The sequence below is a fragment of the Vulpes lagopus genome, chromosome 10 (assembly GCF_018345385.1).
Source record: "Vulpes lagopus strain Blue_001 chromosome 10, ASM1834538v1, whole genome shotgun sequence".
Classification (NCBI taxonomy): Eukaryota; Metazoa; Chordata; class Mammalia; order Carnivora; family Canidae; genus Vulpes; species Vulpes lagopus.
Genome location: NC_054833.1, coordinates 1,056,320 through 1,083,248, shown reverse-complemented (window position 1 = coordinate 1,083,248; position 26,929 = coordinate 1,056,320). Strand labels below are relative to the sequence as shown.

At 42.6% G+C, this 26,929-nt stretch overlaps 4 protein-coding genes and 1 pseudogene across 5 annotated transcripts in view; 2 read left to right on the top strand and 3 right to left on the bottom strand.

Annotated features, from left to right (window-relative positions):
- The window catches only part of LOC121500126, a 30,427-nt gene extending 9,983 nt beyond the window's left edge, over positions 1–20,444 (bottom strand). Inside the window, 2 exon segments of the mRNA XM_041771591.1 lie at positions 18,892–19,236; positions 20,118–20,444. Coding sequence (XP_041627525.1) covers positions 18,892–19,236; positions 20,118–20,440 — 668 coding nt within the window. The 5' untranslated portion in view covers positions 20,441–20,444.
- Positions 1–26,929, bottom strand: part of LOC121499865 — an 86,003-nt pseudogene that overhangs the window by 34,053 nt on the left and 25,021 nt on the right.
- LOC121500108 (histone H2B type 1-K) lies at positions 87–12,470 on the top strand. Of its 2 annotated transcripts, none has more exons than XM_041771569.1 (2): positions 87–575; positions 12,428–12,470. In XM_041771569.1, exon 1 carries the CDS (start codon positions 172–174, stop codon positions 550–552), a length of 381 nt encoding a protein of 126 aa, XP_041627503.1. In that variant the 5' UTR covers positions 87–171; the 3' UTR covers positions 553–575; positions 12,428–12,470. The 2 variants fall into 2 exon arrangements, with proteins under 2 accessions (XP_041627503.1, XP_041627502.1); XM_041771568.1 differs by lacking the exon at positions 12,428–12,470 and adding an exon at positions 1,585–2,314.
- LOC121500092 (histone H2A type 1-H-like) lies at positions 13,938–14,498 on the top strand. Its single transcript, XM_041771548.1, has one exon. It carries the CDS (start codon positions 13,953–13,955, stop codon positions 14,481–14,483), a length of 531 nt encoding a protein of 176 aa, XP_041627482.1. The 5' UTR covers positions 13,938–13,952; the 3' UTR covers positions 14,484–14,498.
- H1-5 (H1.5 linker histone, cluster member) lies at positions 14,535–15,482 on the bottom strand. Its single transcript, XM_041771541.1, has one exon. The coding sequence runs from the start codon at positions 15,280–15,282 to the stop codon at positions 14,602–14,604; it is 681 nt and encodes a 226-aa protein (XP_041627475.1). The 5' UTR covers positions 15,283–15,482; the 3' UTR covers positions 14,535–14,601.

Below are 26,929 nucleotides of genomic sequence, written 5' to 3'. Positions count from 1 at the left end.
ACTTTTTTTGATTGAACAGAATTAGTACATGACGTTTACAGAATTCACCAATGAGGTACAGGGTTTGAGTCGCTGCCTCCTTTGTTTAAGAAGCTGTGAATAAAGAGGACGCTTAGAGCCTCACACCCTTCTTCCTGTTATTTTCAAGTCCATTATCGGCTACTCCCGGCCATGCCCGAGCCCGCCAAGTCCGCGCCGGCCCCGAAGAAGGGCTCCAAGAAGGCGGTGACCAAGGCGCAGAAGAAGGACGGCAAGAAGCGCAAGCGCAGCCGCAAGGAGAGCTACTCGGTGTACGTGTACAAGGTGCTGAAGCAGGTGCACCCCGACACGGGCATCTCGTCCAAGGCCATGGGCATCATGAACTCGTTCGTCAACGACATCTTCGAGCGCATCGCGGGCGAGGCGTCGCGCCTGGCGCATTACAACAAGCGCTCGACCATCACGTCCAGGGAGATCCAGACGGCCGTGCGCCTGCTGCTGCCCGGGGAGCTGGCCAAGCACGCCGTGTCCGAGGGCACCAAGGCCGTCACCAAGTACACCAGCGCCAAGTGAGTCCGCCTGCGGCAGAACAATCGGTAAGACTCCGCACATACCCAAAGGCTCTTTTCAGAGCCACTCTGTGTTCCAAAGAGAACTGGCACTTCTTTACCCTGGGTCTTCCTTTGCTGTAAAGAAACAGTATGTGAATTACACGTTTTCACCTGACTGGAAATTAATTACAATGTATGATAAGCTTAAGTAACGCTGGAGATGTATTTATATAGGTTTCGCTCAGGGAGGATCACGTTCATTAGCACAAATCGAGTAAGAAAATATTCCTTGTCTCCACAGTAAAAGCTGGTCACCTTTGACAATGTCAACCTGGCAAAAAGTTATAACAATGCCTCCAGCGCTCTGTTCTTAAATGTAAGGTGTGTTTTAGGAAGCACTGAGCACAGGCTAAGGACTGCACAAATCGTTTGTATTCACTTATGTTTCTTTGGGGAAGGGGGATGGTGCTGACTGTCCCCTTGAGTTTGTATTTGCCACATACTAGGTTAGAAAGGCAGCAGGAAAAAAAAAAAAAAAAACGAAGAAACTCCCAATTCAAAATGTCCTCAGGCTTCAGTCATATGCCACGTTGGTTGGGGATGTCCAATCCAGACGCTGCGCGGCAGTTTCAAAGTTAGGCACCGGGTTCCCTTCCCGCGTCTGTCCTAATGGGGTGAGGGTGGGCAGCGTGGCTATGCGGGAGGCGGTGCCACTGCACCACTGCTTCTTTTCTCTGAGTGAAATTCCTCTTCGTGGGAAGGATTGCACTCTCTCCTACGTTTTTTGGTCAGAAGCCATTCTGTGTTTTCTTTCTGTGTCACTTGCATTTCGTGTTGCTATTGGGAAACATTTAAAAAGAAAACTAGAAGGGCAGGGGAAGCGCTGTTCCTTCTCCCCCAACTCAGGAGGTCAAAATCCCTCTCTCCATTTTAAGCTCTCAGGACCCGCACATTTGAAAGTATTTTGGTCTTTGCCGGGAATCGGGGTGGAAACACTTCTACACTGAATTGTATTTGCTGAAGTTTTTAAATAATACCCTTTATCCAATTCCAGTGCTCCCATGACAGCATTCTACTCCGAGGTGTTTACCTGAGAGTATTCTGCAGGCACTGAACAGGACACAGAAGGATGGACCAGCACTCTGCTAAGCAGCAAAATAGGAAAGGCAACCGCATATTCATGGCCAAAAGAATCAACAAATTTATTGAGATACATTCACTCAGTAGGAGTCCATATAGCAAGAAAAAAAAAGATTAAAATACACAGTTGTAGTTGGATGAATTTCAGAAACCTAAGTCTCAGAAGGTTCATAGATGATGCCACTTTATACAGCTCTAAAATATATTTCATTTAAGTATATAGAGAAGCACATGTAAGTTTATTATTCAAACAGCTTCTTTAAGAGCTTCATGAATGAGTTTTTGAGAATTAGGAAGTGGATGCCTCAGCGACAGTCACAGCAAGAGGATGTAGACAAGAACAGAGGTAAATACAAATTGTTGCCAACATTCTAGATTTAGTGCTAGAAGTTCTATTGTGGGTGTTTGATGCATACTTAAGTTGTATGTTATATATATTCACTTTCTGTATAAAATGTGCTGAAAAATATAGTAGGGAGAGAACCTTTGCATGAAAACAAGTTCCAAGGGGGAATCCCCAGGTGGCTCAGCCGTTTAGCGCCTGCCTTCCTCTCAGGGTGTGGTCCTGGGGACCCGGGATCCTTCCGCCCAGGGTGTGGTCCTAGGGACCCGGGATCGAGTCCCACGTTGGGCTCCCTGCATGGAGCCTGCTTCTCCCTCTGCCTGTGTCTCTGCCTCTATTTCTCTCTCTGTGTCTCTCATGAATAAATAATAAATAAAATCTTAAAAAAAAAAAAGTTCCAAGCATCATCTACTTTGTCATAAAGGAAATCTTATAAAGGAGAATTCCAAATCTTACAGTGTTTCTGTAGACAGAATTTCTTTCAAAGAGCTGGAGAAAAAAGACTGACAGGCCATTAAAAAGGCCTGTGAATTTAGAAAATTCAAGATTTGGGCTACAATTAAGTCAGCAACCCACCTTCTCCAGCTCTTGGTGAACTTTCTGTCTACTCAGCTTTTCACTATCTTTGTGACAGTGTGTATGAGGAGGTACACACACGAGTGTGTGTATTTTGTGTTTTCTGTATTCATGTATATGTATGTGTGTACATCCCTCCCTCAATTTTATTAGAAAAGTTATACTGTTTAAATATATATATCTTCTCTCCTTCCATCATCTCTTAAGATAGTTGATAGTAAATTCACTATATATTTGGTTCTTTACTTTTCTGAGCATATAAGCCTTTGATCTTGTCCACTAAACCATTAATGCAGAGAATCAACAGCAAATTCTGATATTTCTTTGTTTTACAGAGTGAGGGAGTTGGCAGATAAGCCAGGGGAGGGATTGGAAGATAGGATTGAGAAGGATTAAATTAGCTAACCACATATCTATCTTGGGCCTGGAGAACATATGTGTGTGTGGGTACAGGTATAGATAACATTACAGATACAGATAAAGGTATAGGTAGAGGCATGTTTTGGCTATTAGGGACCGCCTGAATGACTCACAGTTTTCAGCGGGAAAGATGTCTGGAAAGATATGGGGAGGGAGTGGCTGAAATCTGTGCAGAATAGACAAATATTTGCATAACAAGTCCATTATACTACAGTATTTAGAAACTGAAAATTCCTAAGAGAAAAAGTAAAAAAGAAACCAAAGCTAGATTTTATGGGTTATTTGTGCTTTGGTGATCTGGGCATCTAACTTTTTGTTGTTCAAAGTATCTTGGTTTATGTCATTGCTGAACAGCCTTGGAACATCAAAATAGATGAGAGAGTCTTGTTGTAAAGGAGAGATTTTTTCCCCAAAGTCAGTTACTTGAACACGGCCTTTGTCCAGCCTAGAGAAATTCATCTTTTCTTCATTGAAAATTCCCTTCCGTGGAGGTTGAACAATAAATAGGTACTGACAAAGCTTAACTCTGTTTTCACTCCTTTCCAGATTCCATACAGTTTGCCATCCTTGAGTTAGGAAGCTGCATTGGACACATGAAATTAATTTGACCACAACTTATCTTAGTTACATTTTAGTTTCTTTGATGTGGAAAACACATCTCATCTCGTCATCCATAACTGTCCAAACCATCTCAACTGTGTATAATTTCTGCAGAGGACTAGTTTAACCACTTCCTGATACCTCTTCACTTCTATTTAACTTCTATTTCAGAGGCTTGTCTTTTCTGATGTTGTCACCATATCAGCCTCTTGGGAGGCTTCACGAGGAAAGCAGATGTGTGGTATTAAAAACAACAACAACCCACAATTAAAGTGCACAAGGAAAATTTTTGTCCAGATTTGAATAAGGATAAAAAATTTCTATCAACTCCTGCAGAGTTGAACATAAATGTAAGTATTCCTAGGGAGCAATGAAGAGGACTGCTTCAGCTTAACTTGAGTTTATTGAGGGCCTTTTCAGTGCAAAGAACAAGGCTAGGACCTGGGCACCGTAGACTAGATGGATCAAGACCCCGCCCCCCTGCAGACTTGTCAGGTATGCCAGAATTCCTACTGAAGGAAGAATAAAACAAGTGCCTCAACCAAAGGTCTGCATCTACATCGAAAATAAGCAACTCTTGGGACACCTGTGGCTCAGCTGTTAAGCATCTGTCTTAGACTCACAGCATGATCCTGGAGTTCCAGGATAGAGTCCCACACTGGGCTCCTGCAGGGAGCCTGCTTCTCCCTCTGCCTCTGTCTCTGCCTCTCTCTCTCTCTCTGTCTCCATAAATAAAAAAATAAATAAAGCAATTCTTTTTGATGGAGAAATTATGAAAACCTATAAGGGAATGCTAGAATTCCAGGGATATTAATTTGGGGAAGACCTTCACATTTCAAGGCACAAGGGCAGAGGCTTAGTCCAGGGCCTGCTGCCACCACTGAGAGTAGCAGAGGGGTTGTAACCTGTGTTTATTGACATGCTATGATGTCTGTGCTTGTGTCGCTTAATAAACAAGTTACATTTGGGGGGTTTAATTTACGAAAAGCAGGGGTTCCCATACCTATCATCTCCAACATTCCCAAGTCAAATGTTTCTAGTGCCCCTTTTCCAGACCACTAAGAAGTTAAATTTTTAGACACTCATTAATACTTAAATGCATACATAATTTTTTTATAGTCAGTAAACACCATAACTGTTGTATAAACACAAAATAAGAGACAATTGGGCAGCCTGGGTGGCTCAGGGTTTTAGTGCAGCCTTCAGCCCAGAGCGTGTTCCTGGAGACTCAGGATCGAGTCCCACGATGTCAGGCTACCTGCATGGAGCCTACTTCTCCCTCTGCCTGTGTCTCTGCCTCTGTGTGTGTGTGTGTGTGTGTGTGTGTGTCTCATGAATAAATAAATTAAAAAATAAATAAATAAGAGACAATTGTTTTAACAATAAAGGAGATAATTTCAACATATACATTCTTGGGTCCTACACTCAAAAACATAAATTAGAAGTTGGGTATTTGCCTGTATTAGTGAGAAATAAAACCAATAGGGTAGATGTGCATATATATATATTAAGAGATTTCTTATAAGGAACCAGTTCATGTGAATCGGAGGCTGACAAGGCCAAGATCTATAGGGTGAGTTGGCAAATGACAGATCTTGGCAAACGAAAGATCCAGGGCAGCCAATGGCATAGTTTCTGTCTGGATGCCAGCAGCTTTGAGACCCAGGCAGGCTCATGTCTCAGTCTAAATTCAAAGGCAGCAAAAAGCCAGCATCTCAGTTCAAAAGCAGCCAAATATGAGTAGTTCTTATTCGGGGGGAAAGACAGCCTTTTCATTTCATTCCTGATTTCAACTGATAGAATAAGGCCCACCCACTTTCGGGGCAAAAATCTGCTTTACAATTAAGTCTACCAATTTAAATGTTTTGCTGTCATCCAACACCCCCCGCCCAGTCCCCCTTACAGAAACACCCAGAATGATGTTTGACTAAGTATCTGGGTAACCCAGGCCTGGTCAAGTTGATGCACAAAATCAGTCATTACAAAACCTACATATAGAATCATCCTGAAAGCAACAAGGATTAACTCAGATGATCAGACATCATTAATAGACTTACTCTCAGTGATGTGACTTTCTTTTCTTTTTTCAGAAAAATGCCAATAATTCTTGGGGGACATATGAAAAGAGCAAACTACAACCTCAATTTATAAAATGCATTCTGGGAAACCTCAGTGCCCATTGAACTACACACAAACACACATATGCTTCTTTTTAAAGGAGTCAGGTTCTAGGATTGATTAACAGGTTTTTTGCCTATAGATTTACTGAGGCACTTGGAAGTCATGCATAACCTGAACCAGTTCTTTGTGGGACATCTAGCATCCCTGGTCTTTTCCTAAATGTCAGTAATGCAGCTTCCCCCAGCACTGGGACAGCCTAGAAACAGTTTGCCTGTTTTCTAGAATGTTCTCTAAGGGCCACTATTGTTCTGTGAGAATGCAGACACTGATCATTTTCATTACAGAAGCTACATAATGGAAATGTTAAAGGTGAGAGCAGCTGGAAGGCATCCAAGAATGCTGGAATGTGCTCAGAAATAGTCTGCAATGCTGATGTGTCCATTGCAGAAGACCTAGCAAGGTATCAGCCCTGGGTAAGCCAACTGGTCCATGTGTCTAGTTGAACAGTTCCTAAGTCCTTGTGTTGCCAGCATCTGACCTGTGGATGTGTGAACAAGCAGGGAGCCTTAGTGCTGAGATGAGGGGGAGAGCTTCCCTAACCCAGAAGTCCTCTCCATTTGCTGACAGTCTGACCAGCTTTGTATCTGTAGGCACACCAGTCCTTGAACTAAGGCAGCAGCCATGAGACTTAGGTTCAGCTTTATCCCAATGAACAGAAAAGGCACAGCAGGACATTGAAATATAAGTGTTAGTCCACCTCTCTGGAATCCACTGACACTGGCTATATGACCTTAGACCTTGAGAACACATGGAAACTTAACTCTCCTCAAAATATGACACAGAGATATGATGATCCCAGAGAAAGAATGAACTCCCCACAGCCACCTCCTACGGAGGCCTTTACAACAGTGACCTCATTGCAGAGACCTCTAGCCTCCCTCCCCTGGCTACCAACACTGTCTGATACACAGACATACCCTCTCTCTGTAAAATTGGTCAGTGATGGTGAAGAAGTCCCGTTCCTGGAGTTAGATGTGGAGTGAGAACATGCTCTGGGAAAGACAAGGCACACGCTGCCCCTGCTTGTCCTGGGATAAGCTATCCCCAACCTGTTTTTACTTCCTGTTTTCCTGTCCTTCTTACTGACATGTTGTACCAGTCTAGAAGGAAAGAAATGAAAATTAATGTGTCTTTGGGGAACAGGGGGTGGGATGGAAGAAGGGGATCAGTTGTCATTGAGTGTGTCCTTGGGGAAATACGCAATGCAAAAAAACATGGTCATTGTCCTAAAAGACATATGTCCTAATATACGACAACTGAAGGAGATTTAGACTTGATGCATCGTGATCATGATCTGGTGTGCTGTGTTCCAAGGGAGATGGGCAAATTCTTCATAGCAGACACCACCATTCAGAGCTCTAACCACACAGCACCAAGGGTAATGAGTCTGGATTCATTTGTGCAGAAAGAGAAGCATTGTTTGGAAAGGGTTTTTAATGAGGCTAGTGACATTTTAGATTTTTAATTTGGCGGAAGTGTGCAGAGTGATAAATTTGGGGAAGAAGTCACCTGTGGCAGTGACTGAGGGATAGATGGATGCAGACCCAGAGCCCCTCACACTCCCCCTGCCCCTGCCCCCACCCCAGTCCTATTCCACACCCCACCTCCTTTCCCCTGCTCATGGCAGCAGCTTCTAGCTGGGGTGTGTGCTCCCAGCCCTGTGCTCTGACTCTGCATCCCCTCTGCAACCCAGGGATTCCTTTGAACCTTCCTCTCATCAGCTTCCAGACTTCAAAGCCCTTACCATGGTCTCCAAGGTGTTGTGTGCTTTGGCCCAGGGCTGTCCTAGGCCTGCCACCCCTGGGTCCCACGAAGCTTCCTCTGCTCCCACCACCCTCTGATCCCCTTGCTGTTCTTCCTCAGACACAACGAGCCTGTGCGCCTGGGAGCTCTGGCACTTCCCTTCCCCCTGACTGTGATGCTCCCACAATCCTTTCTTGCCTCCTACATTTGCTGCCCACATGTACCTCTTCCGTGGTTTTGCTACCACATGACATCCTTACTGACATCATGCAAGAAATTATGGAGGCTCTGGGAGCCTCTAAGCACAGCACCATGCAAGCTTTCCCAGTGGACACAGCATAGGAAGGCTCTTGGACTGCATTTAAAAATGCTCAGTTCACAGCTTATTAAATCAGAGATGCAAGAAGCAAGGAGGAAAAAAAGGAGCAAGTTAATAGTTTAGTGGACAAGTGGGTTGAGAGCCATGCTATTGAATCCAGTGTGTATAAAACTCTTGTACCTCTCATCTCTCCTCTCAGTGCCTTCAGCCTGCGTGACAGACGCAGGACAGATTCAGGACAGCCACAGGCTAGTGCACCTGGCCACACCTGAAGCTCGCCGCAGACTCTGCTACACAGACATAGGTTTTATGTTTGTTACTGAACTCCTGGTGTGCCCAAAGCCAGGCTGACTTCAGGCCGCCTGTATACTGAATGAGGGCTTTATGTGACCCTTGTGTCAGTGAATGCCAAATATTTACCATCTCATATGTTATTTAGTGCCTCCAGAAGATCTCTGGACTCTTTCATCTCTACGATCTCTATTTAACAACATATGCTCTATTTACTATGTATCTATACTTGAAATATCTTATAGGTTTTAGACTTGATCTTACTAACTAAAAACATATTTGTCTTTTATAATAAAATTGTTAATCTACAAAAGTAAATATGTGTACAGTCCATGGCATTTGTGGATCTATCCCTGGCAAAGAACAATAAATTTATACCGGATGGATAAATTATCCTCTCTTTCCTCTCCTGCTTTTCCTGAATTCTATGTTTTACATGAGCACGCTTGTGCTTACACACACACACACACACACACACACACACACACACGCAAGTACTGGAGAGGATCCCCAGGGACCTGGATTCTGGTGTGACAGTGGGCTTGCCATTTGACCTCTCTAGCTTCCAATTGCTCAACTGTAAATAAGATCAGGGTTTAACAAGATGATTTTTAAGTTTCCTTCTGGCATTTAGGATTTTGTCAGTTACTTATTTCTCTGCTGTAAGAGGTTTCTTTGTTGCTGTGGCTTAACTTTCTTAGTCTATCAAACACATTTCAACAAAACTAAGTCTTCTCTCTTTAACTATCACTATTGCTAGGAGATTTACTGCTACAAGCCCAAAGCAGAGGAAATTTCTCCTTCATTGCCCAGCTGAATTTTGCACAAAGGAATCTAAGAGAGAAGAAATTAAAAGCCTTTGAAAGAGATATCAAGTCAAATAGTAACAGATTTACAGACAAGTCTGTGAAACTTTCCAGAGCTTTTTAAGAAATTATTTGAAAAACGATACTAAACTTCTCAAAGAAGGAATAAATAACAATGAAGTAACATTATAGATTGCCATTATCATTGACAAAAATAAAAATGAAAAGGTAAAGATCACACCAGTACCCACCAATTAGAAAGGTCAAAATCTGGAACGCTCAAAACACCAAATGCTGGTGAGGATGTGGAGCAAGATGAGCCCTCACTCACTGCTGGTGGGAAAGCAAAATGGAAGTGTCTTACACCTTGGGAGACAGTTTGGCAATTCATAGAAAACTATGCATACAATCCTGCAATTCCATTCTTGGATATTCTACCCAAAGGATTTGAAAACTTATGTACACACAAAACTTGCACTAGGACATATATATTAGCTTTATTTAGAATTATCAAAACTTGGCGGTAACCAAGGTGTCCTTCAGTAGGTGAATGGGTAAATAAACTGATACATCCCAGACAATGATAACATTCAGTGCTAAAAAGAAATGTGCTATCAAACCATGAAAAGACATGGAGGAACATTAAATGCATATTACAAAGTGAAAGAAGCCAATCTGAAAAGGCTGCATACAGTATTATTCACCTATGGGAAGGGGTCTCCTTCCTCTCTCTCCATCCCTCCCCTTGCTTGTGCTCTCTCAAATAAATAAAATCTTAAAAAGAAAAAGAATAATTTTAATGTACTGTTATAACATAACAAAGAGAAAAAATCATTCCCAGATGATTTCCTCAGATGTTTAGAATGAAGAAAAATAATCCACTAATTAATGAAAGTTTTGGGGTGTGTTTTAATTTTTTAAAAATGACTTTTTATATCACATCTACTTTCATTGTGAAAAGAATATAGAGTATAAAAGTGAGAATATAGGCATGGACTATTCAAGCAAATATTCAGTTGTTGCATAAAGCTGTCCAATAATGATAATTTTCTAAAAAACAACTATGAAGGACACTCCAATTAATATTAGAAATATGTACATGTGATGTGACTATAGAGTTGCACTTAGAATGTCTTATAAACCAAACATACTAGTGGTTTTTGCTAGTTGGTCCTTGTGAAAGTGTTTTGAGAATATAGAACTATAAATTCTTCCACTCAAAGTTGAGGGGTACCATCGTATAAATATAACCCTGGATTTTAAAAAAAGAATTCTTGATATTAATTAGATTGCACTGTAGCTTTATTTTAACTTAGTTTTATTCCTCCAACATTTTAAACTCATATCTTGAAAATAAACTAATAGAACATTAATGTATTAGTAAATATTAATGTATTTATATTTGGCCATATACAATTATTTATATTTACCTTCAAGTAACTGAAACTTAATACTGCTTTCAATTTAAACAATTATGTCATAAAATGAGTGTGTATATGGTATGTAAAAATGTATATATTTGTGCGTATGTTATATATACATATAAAATATGTGTTATTTATACACCTTTACAGTAAAATATATTCTATCTTAATGTTTCATATACTTTTACTCCAAGGGGATGCCAAAAAATTCAAATGCATTGGCTGTTCAGTTTCTGATTATTTCACTCCTGATATAAGAACAGCAGTGAGATGGAGAGTACAGATACATCCAATCCTTTGAGATTTTTAACATATATTCTATGAGCTCAAATACACTATATACATACATTAATACATACATACATACATACATATCCTAAAATAAATTATACATGTAATACACATTTTACATATATTTTAATTTATATTGTATTTAATGGAATTAATGGAATAATCAGAAACTGAACAATGACCTATTTTTTGGCACCCTCTTGAAGTGAGAATGTTAGAAAAAATAAAATTCCATATTCAGAAAAAATAAAATTCCATATTCTTTTCAAATAAGTGGTATACAGATGATAATGACCAGAGCACCATTTGGAACTATACACGCAAAAAGGGAGCACTCTCACAGAATCCTCATAATTATTCTGTGAACTATATATGATTCTTCTAAAAGCTCAAAGTAGAATATTAAAATTACTAAAGTATTATGAATGTTGTTTTAATACATACCTAGATAAGAGCCCACCGTGTGCTTCTAAATTTTTAATTATATTGTTTTGTAAAATACATTATTTAGATTGGGAACCTCAAATCTGGTAAATTAACCTTAGTAAGGCAATGTCTTTTGTTGGCAGAGAAGAATGAAGCTATTAGCTCAGGAAGAAAAGTGAGTTAGATTAAAAAAAAAAATTATTCTGAAAAAAAAAATTATTCTGGTCCAAGATAAAGGACTTTCAGTGGAAAGGGTAACATGCACTTAGCCTTTGACACAGCATCTGCCATTAAAGTAGTCCTGAGGTTAGGCAGAGTTAGGCAGGTGCAACAGTGCTCACAGAGAACTCCCTAACATAAACCTGAGATGGAGATTTTGGTCTTTATTCAAGAACCAAAAGTCCTCGAAGAGGAATTGATTACAAGTTTTGAGTTAATGGGTCCAAGGCGTGATACTGACAGGAAGCAAGGACAACCTCAGATTTCTGGACTAACAGTAACAGTCAAAAGAAAGGGTGGGGCCCGAAAGCATGAAAGAACCCCCATGATTAAGTAGTGCTAATGTGAGAATCCAAATTAAACAAACAGAACAAGTTAGCTGTCAACTGGATGGATTCAGCATGTAAACAGCCATGAATCCATGATGATAATCAATTGGAACAAATCCTGTGATGAGCTGAATCAGACCTTGACACTGTGTGTCTCATGATTCCTCTTTCCTCAGGTCTTGCACCTGTATTTCTGAGGTCAGCATCACATCCAGATAAAGTTTCCCTCCTTGTACTCTTGGGAGTTTTGCTCTGCTTACCCAGGAAAGGTGCAGCTACTGCGATGCTATAGATCAGGGCTCAAAAAAGAGCTCCCTGAGAAACTCACTGATGCTTTCTCATTCACTGAAATTTCATTTCAGGAGAGCAAATTCATTTTAATGACACTCATTGGGAATGCAAACTGATTTGCAAGGAATTCTCAAATTATCCTGTGGCTCAGCTTCTGCCAAAGGCATCCCCAACGGTACCACTAACACTATGGTTATTAAATAAAAAATGTTTGCTTTCTTTTTGTCCAAAAGGTAGTGATCGAATACGATCTGGGAACCCATGGGGGTTTCTCAGATCCTTTTGAGGAGTCTGTGAGGCTAAATTTATTTGCATAATAATCCTGAAACTTAAACTTACTTAGGTTTTTCTACTGTTTTTCACTTGACAATTATATAGCAACAGATTGAATGCAGAAACAAATACTGTGCAAAAATCCAACTGTCTTCTATTAACCTGATATTAAAGATATTTACAAAATGTAAAACATTGCCCCTCTTCTATATTTTGTTATTTTAGGAGATCCCTGGATGGCTCAGCAGTTTGGCACCTGCGTTCCTTCCGCCCAGGGCCTGGTCCTGTAGTCCCAGGATCAGGTCCCACGTCAGGCTCCCTGCATGGAGCCTGCTTCTCCCTCTGCCTGTTTCTCTGCCTCTCTCTCTCTGTATGTCACTCATGAATAAATTAAAAAAAAATCTTTTAAAAAATAAATAAATTCTGTTATTTTGAAAAATATAGCTATTTTTCATAAAATGTATATTCTAACATAAAATGAGACTTAAGCCATGTGAAAATCAGTGACCAGAAATAGAGGACTTGAAAATATGAGTGATGAATATGAAGCAAGATCATTTCCCATCTTTGTGGAACATCACTTGAAAAGATGTGGAAGTGGAGGAGTGTGGAGGACCTGGTTTCCCCAGGACTCGTGTACAGAGTAAACCAGTAGAAAAATTCAACCACGGATGTACAGCCTGGATTAGCAATCTTCATCCTTAACTGATGAAAAGAGGTGATTAATTTCAGTTCTCATTTTCTTTATCCATCTTTATCCCAACACCATTCAGGTTATTTTATGCAAATGTAGTCCTAGAGTGAGGTAGCAAGTAAGTAACTAGGACTGATGTTACAAAACAAGTGAAAGGGAATGTGACTTGGTAAATTTCCTTTAAATCAATTTATGTGATTCATAGAGCATTCTACCCTAAAGGAGGTGGTGTTGGTGACTGGAAAATGGTGGTATAACCTAAAGGGAGGAAAACTGAAGCTCTGACAAGATTTTCACTGCAAGTTCAGGGTTATTTTTCATTTTCACCTTAAATTTGCAGTTTTCTCAGTAATTAACTCCATGGATGACTCTTAGAATTTGGGTGTTAAATGAAATATGCACAATAAAATTAATTTGGAGTGTTTGATGTTTGTAACATTAAAAAAAAAAAAAAAGGCTAGATCCTATTGAAAACATACAAGGCCAAAATGTAACTCTGTGCAAAATTAAAGAGTGTGTACAAAAGCCTTCAGATGAAAATGTGCTTTTGCCTAACTATAAGTCAGGGTAAAGGCAGTATTAGTTTTCTTTGGAAAGTGTGGATGGCTCTTAAAAAAAAAAAAAAAAAAAAAAAAAAAAAGCCTTTGGGTGTCTGACGAATACCTTTTCCGCTGGCGGGCTCACTTGGACCTGGTGTACTTCTTAAACGTGACTGCTTTGACTTGGTGGAAAATAACTAACCCTCCCCTCCCCGACCCCTCCGCTCCCCTCCAACAAAAGCCGAAAGGGGAAAGAATAACAGGTAATACGTGCAGTCTTTACTCACAGCCTCACGCAAAGGTGATTAAACTCCAGTGATTTGTGGTAAATTCTGGATAGCATCCTGTAGTTATCCAATCAAAATAAGGGTATTTGAAAACCAGAATTCCATTGGTTTAAAAGAAAGTCTAAGTTCAGCCAATAGGACAGCTTTATTTTGGCGCCCAGTAAGGACTATAAGAAGTACTGAAACTTTGTCTCAATCTGTTCCGATCCTAGTCACTGTTGTCTGTGATCATGTCAGGTCGCGGGAAGCAGGGCGGCAAGGCTCGCGCCAAGGCCAAGACGCGCTCGTCGCGGGCCGGGCTCCAGTTCCCGGTGGGCCGCGTCCACCGCCTGCTCCGCAAGGGCAACTACGCGGAGCGGGTCGGGGCGGGCGCGCCGGTGTACCTGGCGGCCGTGCTGGAGTACCTGACGGCCGAGATCCTGGAGCTGGCGGGCAACGCGGCCCGCGACAACAAGAAGACGCGCATCATCCCGCGCCACCTGCAGCTGGCCATCCGCAACGACGAGGAGCTCAACAAGCTGCTGGGCCGCGTGACCATCGCGCAGGGCGGCGTCCTGCCCAACATCCAGGCCGTGCTGCTGCCCAAGAAGACCGAGGGCCACACAAGGCTAAAACAAATAAGGCTTCTATATAGCAAAAAACTCCCAAACCAAAATATTCCCTGGGAAAGAAAAGGTGGGACGGACCGCAGTTGTAGTACCGAGCCCATCCGCTCGGCCGCACAGCGCAGGGTTTTTGAGCACTTTCACTCAACTACGTAAACTATTGACAAGACTTGAGCCGTCTAGTCTGAGTGTACAGCTGTTTTTAAAAAAAACCTGGGTGGCTCTGAAAAGAGCCTTTGGGGCTTTGTCGGCTTTTTCAAGGGGCAAAAACTTCCTACTTCTTTTTCGGGGCCGCCTTCTTAGCCTTGGCAGGTTTGGGCTTCGCGGCCTTGGGCTTCGCAGCCTTTGGCTTGGCGGCCTTAGGCTTCACCGCCTTGGGCTTGGCAGGACTCTTGGCCGCCTTCTTAGGCTTGGCAGACGCTTTAACTTTCTTAGGGCTCTTGGCTACTTTTTTGACACCGGCGGATGCAGGCTTCTTGGCCTTCTTGGGGGTCTTCTTCACTGCTTTCTTCGACCCCGCCGCTTTCTTGGGTTTCTTAGGAGTGGCCCCGGAGGGCTTCTTGGCTCTGGCCGCGCCCGCCTTCTTGGCCTTGGGCTTGGCCTCCCCGGAGGCCGCCTTCTTGTTGAGCTTGAAGGAGCCCGAGGCGCCGGTGCCCTTGGTCTGCACCAGGGTCCCCTTGCTCACCAGGCTCTTGAGGCCCAGCTTGATGCGGCTGTTGTTCTTCTCCACGTCGTAGCCGGCGGCCGCCAGCGCCTTCTTGAGCGCAGCCAAAGAAAGGCCGTTGCGCTCCTTGGACGCGGCCACCGCCTTGGTGATGAGCTCGGACACCGGGGGCCCGGACGCCTTGCGCTTGGCTGCGCCACTGCCCGCTGCCTTCTTGGTGGCCTTCTTTTTGGCAGGGGACTTCTCCACCGGCGCCGGGACAGCCGTCTCAGCGGGAGCAGTTTCCGACATGGCCGGGAGGAGATGCCGCTGCAGGAAGAGAGCCGAAAAAACAGAAGAGCAGGTCTTGCAATGCTGCCTGACTCCGGCCGGGGCTTATATAAGCCGGTGCTGCTCTGTGATTGGTGGAGCGTCCAATCCACTGCCCTCAGGCAGCCGCCCTTCGCGGTTGGACTCCCAAATTGTGTTTGTTAGCTCCGAAAATCTGATTAAATACTGAAAATTATTATACAGAATTTGACGTGTTGAAGCTCTCAAGGAAGAAAACAGTCTCTAGGTTCACATGCGGATTCGTGTTTTCATGAATCATGTACAACAGATGAAAGATTTTTTTTTAAAAATCTTTTCAGTTTTTCCTAGGTATCCACTGGGTTTAAGGCATTATGGTAGTTAGTTCAAAGTTGCAGTAAGTTCTACTAAGTATCAAGTGGACATTTTTAAAAATGCTTTGTCCCTAGGTCTGCCCTTTGATTTTTGTAAGAGGAAAGACAGGTTCTAGGTTTGGGAATAAACTGTAGTTAGTAACACAGAGGGAGGGCAGCAGCTTGCCTGCAGCCCCAAATTAACCACATAGATCTTCCTTCAAAAGCCAGTTCTGCCTCCTTGGAGTTTTCACACGCCCAATGTCTTTAGAGAATGTCTTTGGCTGTTTGGGAAAGTTTAGTAGCCAGAATGATATCTACCTTGCAGCAGGAGGAGGAGGAATAGCTTTGGCTTGAGGATCCAATGACCTGAATTTAAATTCAAACTTAAATTTGATATGTTTTTTATTGAGATGCTTTCTCCCTTTAGTATTAGGTAAATCCATTATAATAAATGGGAAAGATGCTTAGCACAGATAAAGTGCTGGAGGAAAACCTCAAACCTGATGGAAGTATTCAAGGGATTCAGGAGTCCTCAAAAACACAGACTGTAGGTGACATGGGACTCTGTCAGACTTCCAAGGTACTCTTCCCAATACTTCCCAATTCAAAGTCCTTATCTCCATCAATATGTAATAAAGTGCACTGTCAGAAACACCTTCTGTAATATGAGCATTATTGTGTGTTTGAGCTAGGAGAGACCTTATTTCAGAGAAATAGGAGGCTACTGACTATGAGAAGACTGGATTGGCAATTGAAGGAATACAAGTTATAGACACTCAGAAGTAGTCAAGAATACAACATCCAGGGAAGCCTGGGTGGCTCAGTGGTTGAGCATCTGCCTTTGGCTCATGACATGATCCTGGGATTGAGTCCTACATCAGGCTCCCCAGAGGGAGCCTGCTTCTCCCTCTGCCTAATTTAGCCTCTCTCTAGGTGTCTCTCATGAATAAATAAATAAAATCTTAAAAAAAAAAAAAAAAAAGAATACAACACCCAAGATAACTGAAGAAATAACCATGAGGTTGGAATGGAGGGTGGGTAACTTTGCTACTTATTTGGGAAGAGGGTGGTGTAGGGAATGGACAGGATTTTCTGACTGGCTGATTAGGGAGGTCTAATGATGACTAAAATCTCTACTGCAGTCAACACTCACTTAGTTCTTCCCTGTGAAAAACTGTAAGGAAGTTTAAGGTCATCAACGTATTTCCCTCCAAGGAACTCCTGGAGTTGAAACTATAGTTAATGAAGGCCAAATCTGGAGAGTGTCCTGTTTTGCATGGCTTTCAAACTAAATGTGGTTTTTATATTTTTAAAATTGTGTTAGAAAAAAAAATGACAGACCATTTTTGGCCTGCAAAGCCCAAATATTTGCAATTTGGCCATTTTTCTATGTTTTTGACTTCTCTACATAGATTATGGCATATTGCTAACAAGCCTACCTATTTCAGACAATGCAAATGAAGAATCAAAGAAAAGATCTTAACAAGACAAATGTTTTAACCAAGCATGTACCACTATTTCAACCACAAACCTTTCAGATCACGGTGGACATGGTGGTGGGGACCTCCATGCTTAAGTGACTGGATAGAGGTGTAGTAAAGGCTAACACTCATTGAGCATTCACTACATGCCAGAAACTAAGAATGCTCAACGGTTTTAATTCATTTGCCACATTTCACAGTTATACAAGCTGATACCCAGGGAAAGGATGAGTAACCAGCCAAAGGCTAGTAATTCCCAGCTCTGAGGTTTGAACCTAGACCACCTGCCTCAGCTCTATTATGATGGGAAAATCCTAAAAGGAATGGGGACAAAACAATTTTTGAAGCTTTTAAGAGGCAGCATCAAATAGTTCCTACAACTAAAGAATCACTAACGGATCTCTAATATGGGGGATGTCTGGGTGGTTCGAGGGGTTGAGCACCTGCCTTCAGCCCAGGGCGTTGATTCTGGAATCCGGGGATCGAGTTCACCTCAGGCTCCCTGCATGGAGCCTGCTCCTCTGCCTCTCCGTGTCTCTCATGAATGAATAAACAAAATTAGAAGAAAAAAAAAAAGAAAGAAAGAAAAGAAAAGAAAAGTAAAAGTAAAAGAAAAAGAAAAAGAAAACCCATCTTTTAAAAGGAGAGGTTCTGGCCCCTTGGGTCAGTTCCTCAATCCCCAGGCATTCCAAAAACCATTTTTTACGGTGCCAGTAGATGGGATATGAACCTTTCTGAAAGGACAAACATGAATATAGGGGAAATATAAGGCCCAGATGGCTGAACTGATCTGATTAAAAAAACAAACAAACCTCCAGAGAAAAATTCCTACCTCCTGGATTTAGGTAGGATTTGAAGTCAAAAGAAGCAAAATGAGTCAATGATACTCGTGTGAAAAGCACAAGACTTCAAGTAATACAGCCAAATTGTTAGGAAACTCCGGATTTTAAGTGTGGAAACCTGTAACAGCTTGAAAAATGATTTAATTCCGTTTGAGCCTCTACTTGAAAAAAAATTTTTGAGAACCCAACTTCAGACTGAGTAGTACATGTTTAGACAGGCAAATTTAAACATTTGTAGGACTACTGTGAGCTTATTTTATAGACAGCCTATAGGGTTAACATCTAGGTGATTGTTAGTCCATTTTCCACAATAGTCACATATGCAAAAGCCCAAGAGCATCCTCTGAACACTGAAATACTGGAAAACCAAACACGTATGGCAATCAATTATCGTTTTAGGCCTTCACATCACAGGGAAGCCGGGAAGATGAAATTTTGTTTAATAAGAGCATTGGGATCATTTGGCAAAAGTCAACTGCTACTTGCCATTTGCGTAATGATCCACAGAAACCGAACAAATTTTCTTAAATTTCGATGTAAAACTCCCACTTCCTTTGCCCAGACTTAATTTATGCACTATTGGGTCACTTTACAAATTCTTATCCACCAACTGCTTCCCGCAGCGCCCAATTCGAGGGTCTGCCTGTGCAAAATAGGCTTAGATGATGGGTCTCCAGTGCTCCTCTACCCAGTGCTGGCAGGGCACGGAGTCCACGATACCTTTCGAAAACTTCCCGTTTCCTCACGGGGCCATGACGTAATCTTCTGTTCAACAGCACTTTTTGGGGACCATGTAGGGGCTCTGAAAAGAGCCTTTGGGGGATAGCGTTATTTGGAGAACACTAGGAAACTTAAGCTCTTTCCCCGCGGATGCGGCGCGCCAGCTGGATGTCCTTGGGCATGATGGTGACGCGCTTGGCGTGGATGGCGCACAGGTTGGTGTCCTCGAAGAGCCCCACCAGGTAGGCCTCGCACGCCTCCTGCAGCGCCATGACGGCCGAGCTCTGGAAGCGCAGGTCGGTCTTGAAGTCCTGCGCGATCTCGCGCACCAGGCGCTGGAACGGCAGCTTGCGGATCAGCAGCTCCGTGGACTTCTGGTAGCGCCGGATCTCGCGCAGGGCCACCGTGCCGGGCCGGTAGCGGTGCGGCTTCTTGACGCCGCCGGTGGCCGGCGCGCTCTTGCGGGCCGCCTTGGTGGCCAGCTGCTTGCGCGGGGCCTTGCCGCCCGTCGACTTGCGCGCCGTCTGCTTCGTGCGAGCCATTCCCAAGTAGAGATCACTACCGAACACTGCGGGGACGAGAACCCTGCGTCCCAGTATATATAGCGTCCCTCGTTACCTGATTGGACGGCAGCCTCCGGCCCACCCCACGCACAGAATTGGTTCTTGGTTCAATCTCCTAAGGACAGGAAGCATTTTCCCGCCCTCCCGCATAAGGTCTCTAGGATAATGGACAAAGGAAATGCTTTTATTTAAAGTGTCTAGGATTCATCATATTCTTTAAAATGTAGTCTTGAGAATCCGAAACTGCCTTCTTTCCACTATTTTAAATAAAAGGCGTTAGGATTGCATTCTTGATACATTACAGAAAACTAAAGGAGACTGAGTAAAGAGGCATTGCTGGGCTTTGAAATTTTAGTCACTATGTTGTCAGAATGGTCAAACGAACCTAAGAACCACTCAGCTTTTAATTTCTGTACTTTTAAGGTTTTATTCATGAGATACAGAGGCAGAGACATAGGTAAAGGGAGAAGCAGGCTCCCCACGGAGAGCCCAAAGCAGAACTGGATCCCAGGACCTCGGATCAGGCCGAGCCTAAGGCAGCTCAACCATGGAGACCCCCAGGCGCAGCTTTTTAAACATGGGTGAGCAAACTAGCTTAGTCAAAACATAGTAAATAGGCTTGGCAATTAGCGCAATGGTCTTTAGCAGTATAAATTCCTAGTGACCAGAGGTTTTCAGTTTCTGGAACTGCTGGGAGGTGGGAGGTACAGAGATGCTATTGTTAAGTCCGATCAGCATTCACGTGGACTTAATTTGCGAGTTTTACAGTTTATCTGGTTTGTGTAGGAACTCTGGAAGGAAACATTTTTTTGAGTCTACAGCTTTTTAGCAGATTTCGTGGGTGGCCCTAAGAAGGACCTTTTGTTGGTTATCAGCCTGGGTGAGGCTCAGCCGCCGAAGCCGTAGAGGGTGCGGCCCTGACGCTTGAGCGCGTAGACCACGTCCATGGCCGTGACCGTCTTGCGCTTGGCGTGCTCCGTGTAGGTGACGGCGTCCCGGATCACGTTCTCCAGGAACACCTTGAGCACCCCGCGGGTCTCCTCGTAGATGAGGCCCGAGATGCGCTTGACGCCGCCGCGCCGGGCCAGCCGCCGGATGGCGGGCTTGGTGATGCCCTGGATGTTGTCGCGCAGCACCTTGCGGTGGCGCTTGGCGCCGCCCTTGCCCAGCCCCTTCCCGCCCTTGCCGCGACCAGACATAGCAGCAGACGAGGAACGCAAGACTTCCCAACCCTTCGCAGTAGCAGCTTATATAGCAGTGTGACGGACCTGTTTGGGAACACGGAAGGCCAGCTCCTTCCGCTCAGGGAGGTTCCGAGCCAGAGGCCTGCCCACGTTTTCAGGACCAATGAGGCTGTGCTTAAACTCATCCTTTTAAACCGGATGCCTGATGGAAAGTTCTGCAGTCCTTTGCGCCTACCCGCTGCTGTAGGGTTGTAGGATGTCTGGGCCAAGCTTTGCTGTGTGGTTTGTTTTTTTTCTTTTTTCGCTTAGCATTGCTCGCTGTCGTGACATGTAGCTGCTGGAATGGGGTGGCCCCTCTCCAGAACTGCGGCTGCAGTCACTGGGGCGTTTAGGGATGGATGCAGCGTGCTTTTGGCAGGACCCCAGTGAGCCCCGGGACTCGCTGCACTTCCTGCCTCTGAGTGGGGGCGAACCTTACCTGTCTTCAGGTAGCTTCTCTACTCTATTTTTCACTCATCCTGCCTTCTTTCCCTTTCCTCCATCCTCCTGCCACATATTTTGGGAAGCTCTGACCAATCTCATCAGGGTTAGAAACCCCAGGTTTCTAAAGCTGTTTGAGAAGGAAGGTCACCTTTTACCCCACCCCCATGGGTTTCCTTGGATAGCCGAGCAGAGGGCCACCAAGCCTTTCAGAGCTCCTTCCTCCCCGCACCCTCAGTCCTTTGTTCAACTGGGGAATCGCACCCAGAAACTCTGCCTTTAATTTACAAATAAAACACAGAATGAAGAAACTAGGAAAGACTTTACTCCAGGAAAAAAACAAAACAGACAACTTGGGAAGACCAGAGTGTTGGTTGGTTTCCATGACTAGCTGTTTGGAATGACCACCCTCTGGTGCTGGCTTGTCTTCCAACTACTGCTAGGTTTATACGGTCTATTTCAAAGGTGTGTGATTATTTAGTCCTTGAACAAATACCTAATTTTATTATAGGCATCGGCTACCAAGTATATTGTAAACTCCGTAATTACCGTAAATTGAAAACATTAGATGTCCATGTTCTGTGAGTTAATCCATTTTTTACTGAGTTCATCCAGCTCATCATTTTTTTTCTTTTTTCTATTGCTGTTTAAAAATGGAATCTAAACGCTAAACTTGAAGACAAAATCTCTATCTGCTGGTAGGACAATTGCAATCTTTCCCTTGCAACTTCATCCGGTGAAGATAGCATGCTCTGAAAGATCTGTAATTTGATTTCATTGCATTTGCCAGTGCTCTGCCCTGAAAATATTTACATTCACATCTGTTTCTCAAAAGGGGTACTTCTCTGTTAAATTAGATACTTTCTTCATTCTCTTCTCCCAGTTGCATGGAGGGAACAAGCACTGCCTGTAGATTTTTTTTTTTTTAGCTTAAAAAAGGTTTAGATTTTTCCTTTCATTTAAATTAAATTAATTAATAAAACTATTAAAATTCTTTTTGTTGTTATTGGTCTTTCTCAGCATACAATTAGGCTGATTGACGTGAGCTGTCCAATAATTTCTTGGTGAATAATTGGGATAAATACAGAGAGTTTTTTTTCCCTCTCACATTATGAGATATTTTCCAAGAAAAACGTTGACTGTTTTAAATTCGTGAAATTCCCTTCCCCCTTAATCAGGTGAATAAGTGAGGTGTACTTGCCTTTCCAGTGTTCTGTTTCTGAAAGTTGCTTACTGATCCACACCTCTGTGGCTGACAAAATTTAATGGTCTTAATTACAAATGTAGGCCTCTATCTTTTTCAATATCATTATATTTTCAATTTAATTTGCCACATATTCATTTCATGGAACCCTGATTTTGTGTTGTTTGTTTTGGTTAAGGCTTTGGAGTTGGCCAGTAGGTTGTTTAACATATTTTTTTACTTTTTTATTGTTCTTCATTCAAAATTAGTTTACCTTCTAATAATTAGTATCCCTTCTGATTCCCATCTCTCCTGTCCCCAAAATGCATTCATATTCACATACAAACACAGTCACCTATACACTAATCCAAAACACCACTAGCTTTTTGGATTTTTTTCCACTCTGTGAACTTATATTCTCAAATCTTTTTCTTCCACTCTATACTATCTTACCCTTCCACATATATTAGCCTTTTACGAACTCGGAATCTTAAATACAAGACTTGGAAGTATAGAGTTTCCCTCTTTCCTTGCCCCAACCTATGAGGAACTATCATCCCTGCTCTCATCCATACAGCTCCCTTCAGCTTCTCATGTCTCCATGTGCCATTAAGACCAACTGAAGAAGTCTACAAGATGCAGGATCCAATGTCCTCCCTTGCCTCTTCCTCTTCCCCCACCCTCTTTTCTAGGGTCACCAAGCCATAGTCTTGTCTGCTCATGGCTTGAAAAGTAATTTTCAAAACTCTTTTATCACAGGAAACCTGTGCTTTCTTCTGAAACTCTCAACTCAAATGTATTCTCCAGTATACAAGAGATTTCATGGCTGGCATTTCTTGTTTTACCTAATACCCTACCTTGTTTCTGTAATTTCTTACTCTCATGTAATCAGTGATGATCTTTACATTGTTTTCTAAACTTGCCTTCATTTAGCTGGTTTTCATGCATGTAAATGCACCAAACAATTTTGCCAGAAACTTTCATTCATCTCACCTTATAATATCTCCAGGGTTGTTATTGAGAACATAAGAATCAAGGTGAGGTGAGGGGTGAGGGCTTCTTATGTAGGGATCCCCTAGCCCTCCTGGCTTTAAAACAAGGGGTAGAGGCTAAGACACTGTTGCTAAGCTTCTACTTTTTGAAAGTGAACTGGTTGCTATAGACTGAATGTTTGTGCTCATGCAAAATTCGTATGTTGAACCTGACCTCTAATGTGATGGTAATGGGAGGTGGGAATACTGAGAGGTGCTTAGGTCATAAGTGCGGGGGCCCTCCTGAATGGGTCATAAGTGTGGGGCTCTCCTGAAAGAGACCCCAGTGATCCATTGTGTGAGAACACAGTGAGATGGCCATCTATGAACCAGAAAGTGACTTCTCACCAGACACTAAATTTGACAAAGCTTTGATCTTGGACTTGAAGCCTCCAGAATGATGAGAAATATATGTTGTTTATAAGCCACCCAGTCTGTGGCATTCTGTTATAGCAGCCCAAACAGACCAAGACACTAGTGTTCTGTAAATCATGCTTAAAAAGTACTCAGATTTGGTGCCTTTGGTTTTGGTGGTTATTCCGAGCTATTTGTAAGTAAAGCTGGAAAATCTGTTGGAGATCCTGGCACAAGTGTCCAAGTATGAACTGAATGATAATAGCAAGGTTGAACCTTTGGTTCAGCTCTTGTTTTTGCCATTTACTTGTCTCTTGATTGATCTTAGAAGAAAGTATTTCTTAGAATTCATCCACTACATTTTACTTATTCATGCCCTTAATTTGTCTCTACCTTTTTCTTTCACAAATAGCACTTTGATGAATATTCTTGATATGTCCTCTTATGGGTTTGTAGGGGAATTTCCTTGGGACATAGACCTGGGCACACTCAATTTTACTAAGTAAATTAAACAGTTCTTCAAAATGTCTTGTGTAAAACCAGAGTAAACAAACCGCCACATGAAAATATGTTTCTCTACTTCCAGAGCAACACATGATTATATCCAGCTTTCTCATTTTTACCAATCTGAGAGGTGTTACCCAGTATTTCATTATTTTAATTTGCATTTATCTGATTACCAAGTGAAGTTTAAAAATTCTTCATATAATTGCCAGCCATTCAATTATCTCCACTGAAAACCAGATTTTTCTTTCTTTCAGGATAGGCAATAAATTAATACACTAAAGGCATATTTTCTTACACAGAACTATCATTCCTATAAATGCTCTTTTCAGGAGAAAAATTTTAAACGCACGTTCTACCAGTTTCCATCTATGGAAGTACACCATTTCTAATCTTGTCCAGATAAGAAACCTTATTATTGGCAAAGAGATATTTAAAAATTCATTTTTTATATTTAAGACCTCTTTCACAATGAGAACCATGTCTGTGGGAATCTTTTGACAGCATGTCCCACTGCAGAGTGTACTCACCCCCTAAGCTCCATTTCTGATGAATTCTCGGGAACTTTTCTTGCTCTCCTATTTGATATCCTCTCAGGGCTTCTATCCTTTGGAGCAACTGGGGAGTGAGCAGTTCTAGAAGCATCTGTTCTCATCTAATTTTTTCAATATCTTCCCTGCCTCCTAAACAAAAATCATTCCTGTGCTCCAAGTACTGTCCAGAATTGAAAGACAAGTATAGAAAACTTTACCTGGTGAGGCAGAAACTAAGAAATCTTCCAGGAAATAAGATTGGCCATTAGCAGAAATGACATGACTTGCTAATGTGTGACTGATCAAATTGGATCATTTCCCAAATCTCAACTGGTGACTAGTATATTTGACCATTAGAAATGGTACCTCAAGGGGAAGTAGGGGCGGTCGGGTAACTGAGTGATGGGCATTAAGGAGGGAATATGATGTGATGAGCACTGGATGTTATAATATATGTTAGCAAACTGAATTTAAATTTAAAAAAAATTTTTTAAAAAGAATGCTATCTCAAACACACAGTTTTCCAGAAAACAGAGAAAGTTCTAGGGAAAGAGTGGGGATTGGGCTGTTGTCTCTAGCCTAGCCTGCACTAACACCACACCCCCAGGCCCTTAAAGTCTTTAGCTAGAGGTGCATACCAGGTGCACCCCTTCAAAGCAGCCCTACCTGAGCAACCAAAGATATCAGCCTCTAAATCAGCACCACAAAGCTGGTCTCCAGCCTCTCTGGATAGCAACAGAAGAAAACCTTGCTGCTAATGGGACAAGGCCAAAGGAAGTTCCTGTGAGTTCAGACGCCCTGATGGGAGGGAAAGAGCTGTGGGATGTGGTCATCCCATCTAGACTAATGGAGTCCATTGGGTGACTCTTTACTATTCCTCTTTTTTTTCCTTCTATTGCTGTTATTCATTGTTGTATAATGAATTACTGCCCCTTCCCCCAAAAAGCAACTTAGCAGCTTAAAACAACAAATTTATTATTTCACACAGCTTCGGAAGTTCAGGAAACAGAGAATGGCTAAGGTGGGTGATCTGGTTCAGGGTCTATCAAGAGTCAAGGTGACTGCAGGGACCATGGTCACCTGAGGATTGGCTGGGGCTGGACATGGTTCACTCCCATAGGTACTGGTAGTTCTTCACAGACTGTTGGAAAAGGACTGTTGGTTTGGGATCATGTGGGTCTCTCCACAGGGGTGCCTGAGTATCCTCCCAACAAGTCAGCCAGAAGCCACCAGAGCAAGTGGCCTGAGAGAGAGAGGGAGAGAAAACAAGGAGGAAACACCACCCTCTGTGACCTAGCCTCCAAAACAGCTCTCTATCACTTTGACTTTATGCTATTTGCTTTGTCCTGTTCCTTAGAAGCCCATACCTAAGTCCAGCCCCAACTCCAGAGGAGAAAAATTGGCTCCATTTTTTGAAAGTAAGAATATCAAAGAATTTTTGAACATGTCCTAAAACCACCTTTTCTCTGTCCAAACTTAGCCTTCAAATAGGATATATCTTCACTGATGTACAGACTCCCAATTCCAGTAGATGTCCTTTCTGAGGAGCCGGGAAACATAACAACCTAGCTTCTGCCCTGGTCTTTTCACTTAAAGGAAAACAGGTTTTTCTGCCCCTAGCTCCCCCTCAACACCCACCCCCACAGTAATTCCCCTTTATTTTCCTGCAGCCATTGGAGGCTTATCCAGATCTTCCATCTTAGGGTTTATTGAAAGAATCCTAAACAAATTGACCAACTTTGTCCCCTATTATTGGATTCTTTGGGAGAAGATAAGCTTTTCTAGAGCTAGTGAGGGAGTGGTGATAGGCCCTGTTTAAACCCCGCTGTTGTCAATTTCACATACAAAAGGCAAGTAAAGATATTTTGGAAACTGTAAAGCTTTATATAATTGTTGTTGTATTTTATCTGCTCACCATGGGAATGAAAATAGTGGTGATGATGTACATCTAGGATGAAAAGTATAATGCACGCAGTGGTAAGCACTCAGTGACTACCTATGGCTGACAGGGAACTGTCTTGTGTCTAAAAGACAGTAAATCAGCAACACATTCACTCCACTAGAATTTAATGAGCACCTGCTGTAAGTCAAACTTTACTGTTTTAGGGATACACGAGTAAACACAACGAGAAAAATCTTGGCCTTAGGACATGTATATTATATGGGGAGAGAAAGTGGGGCAAAAATTTATTATTTTTTTAAAGATTTTATTTATTTATTCATGAGAGACAGAGAGGCAGAGACACAGGCAGAGGGAGAAGCAGGCTCTTTGCAGGAGCACGATGTGGGACTCCTCCCAGACCCCGGACCACACCCTGAGCCAAAGGCAGACACAACCACTGAGCCACCCAGGTGTCCCAGTGGGGCAAAATTTATGACTTTTAGACTTAGGTTCACACGTGATTTGAAGGGAACACTT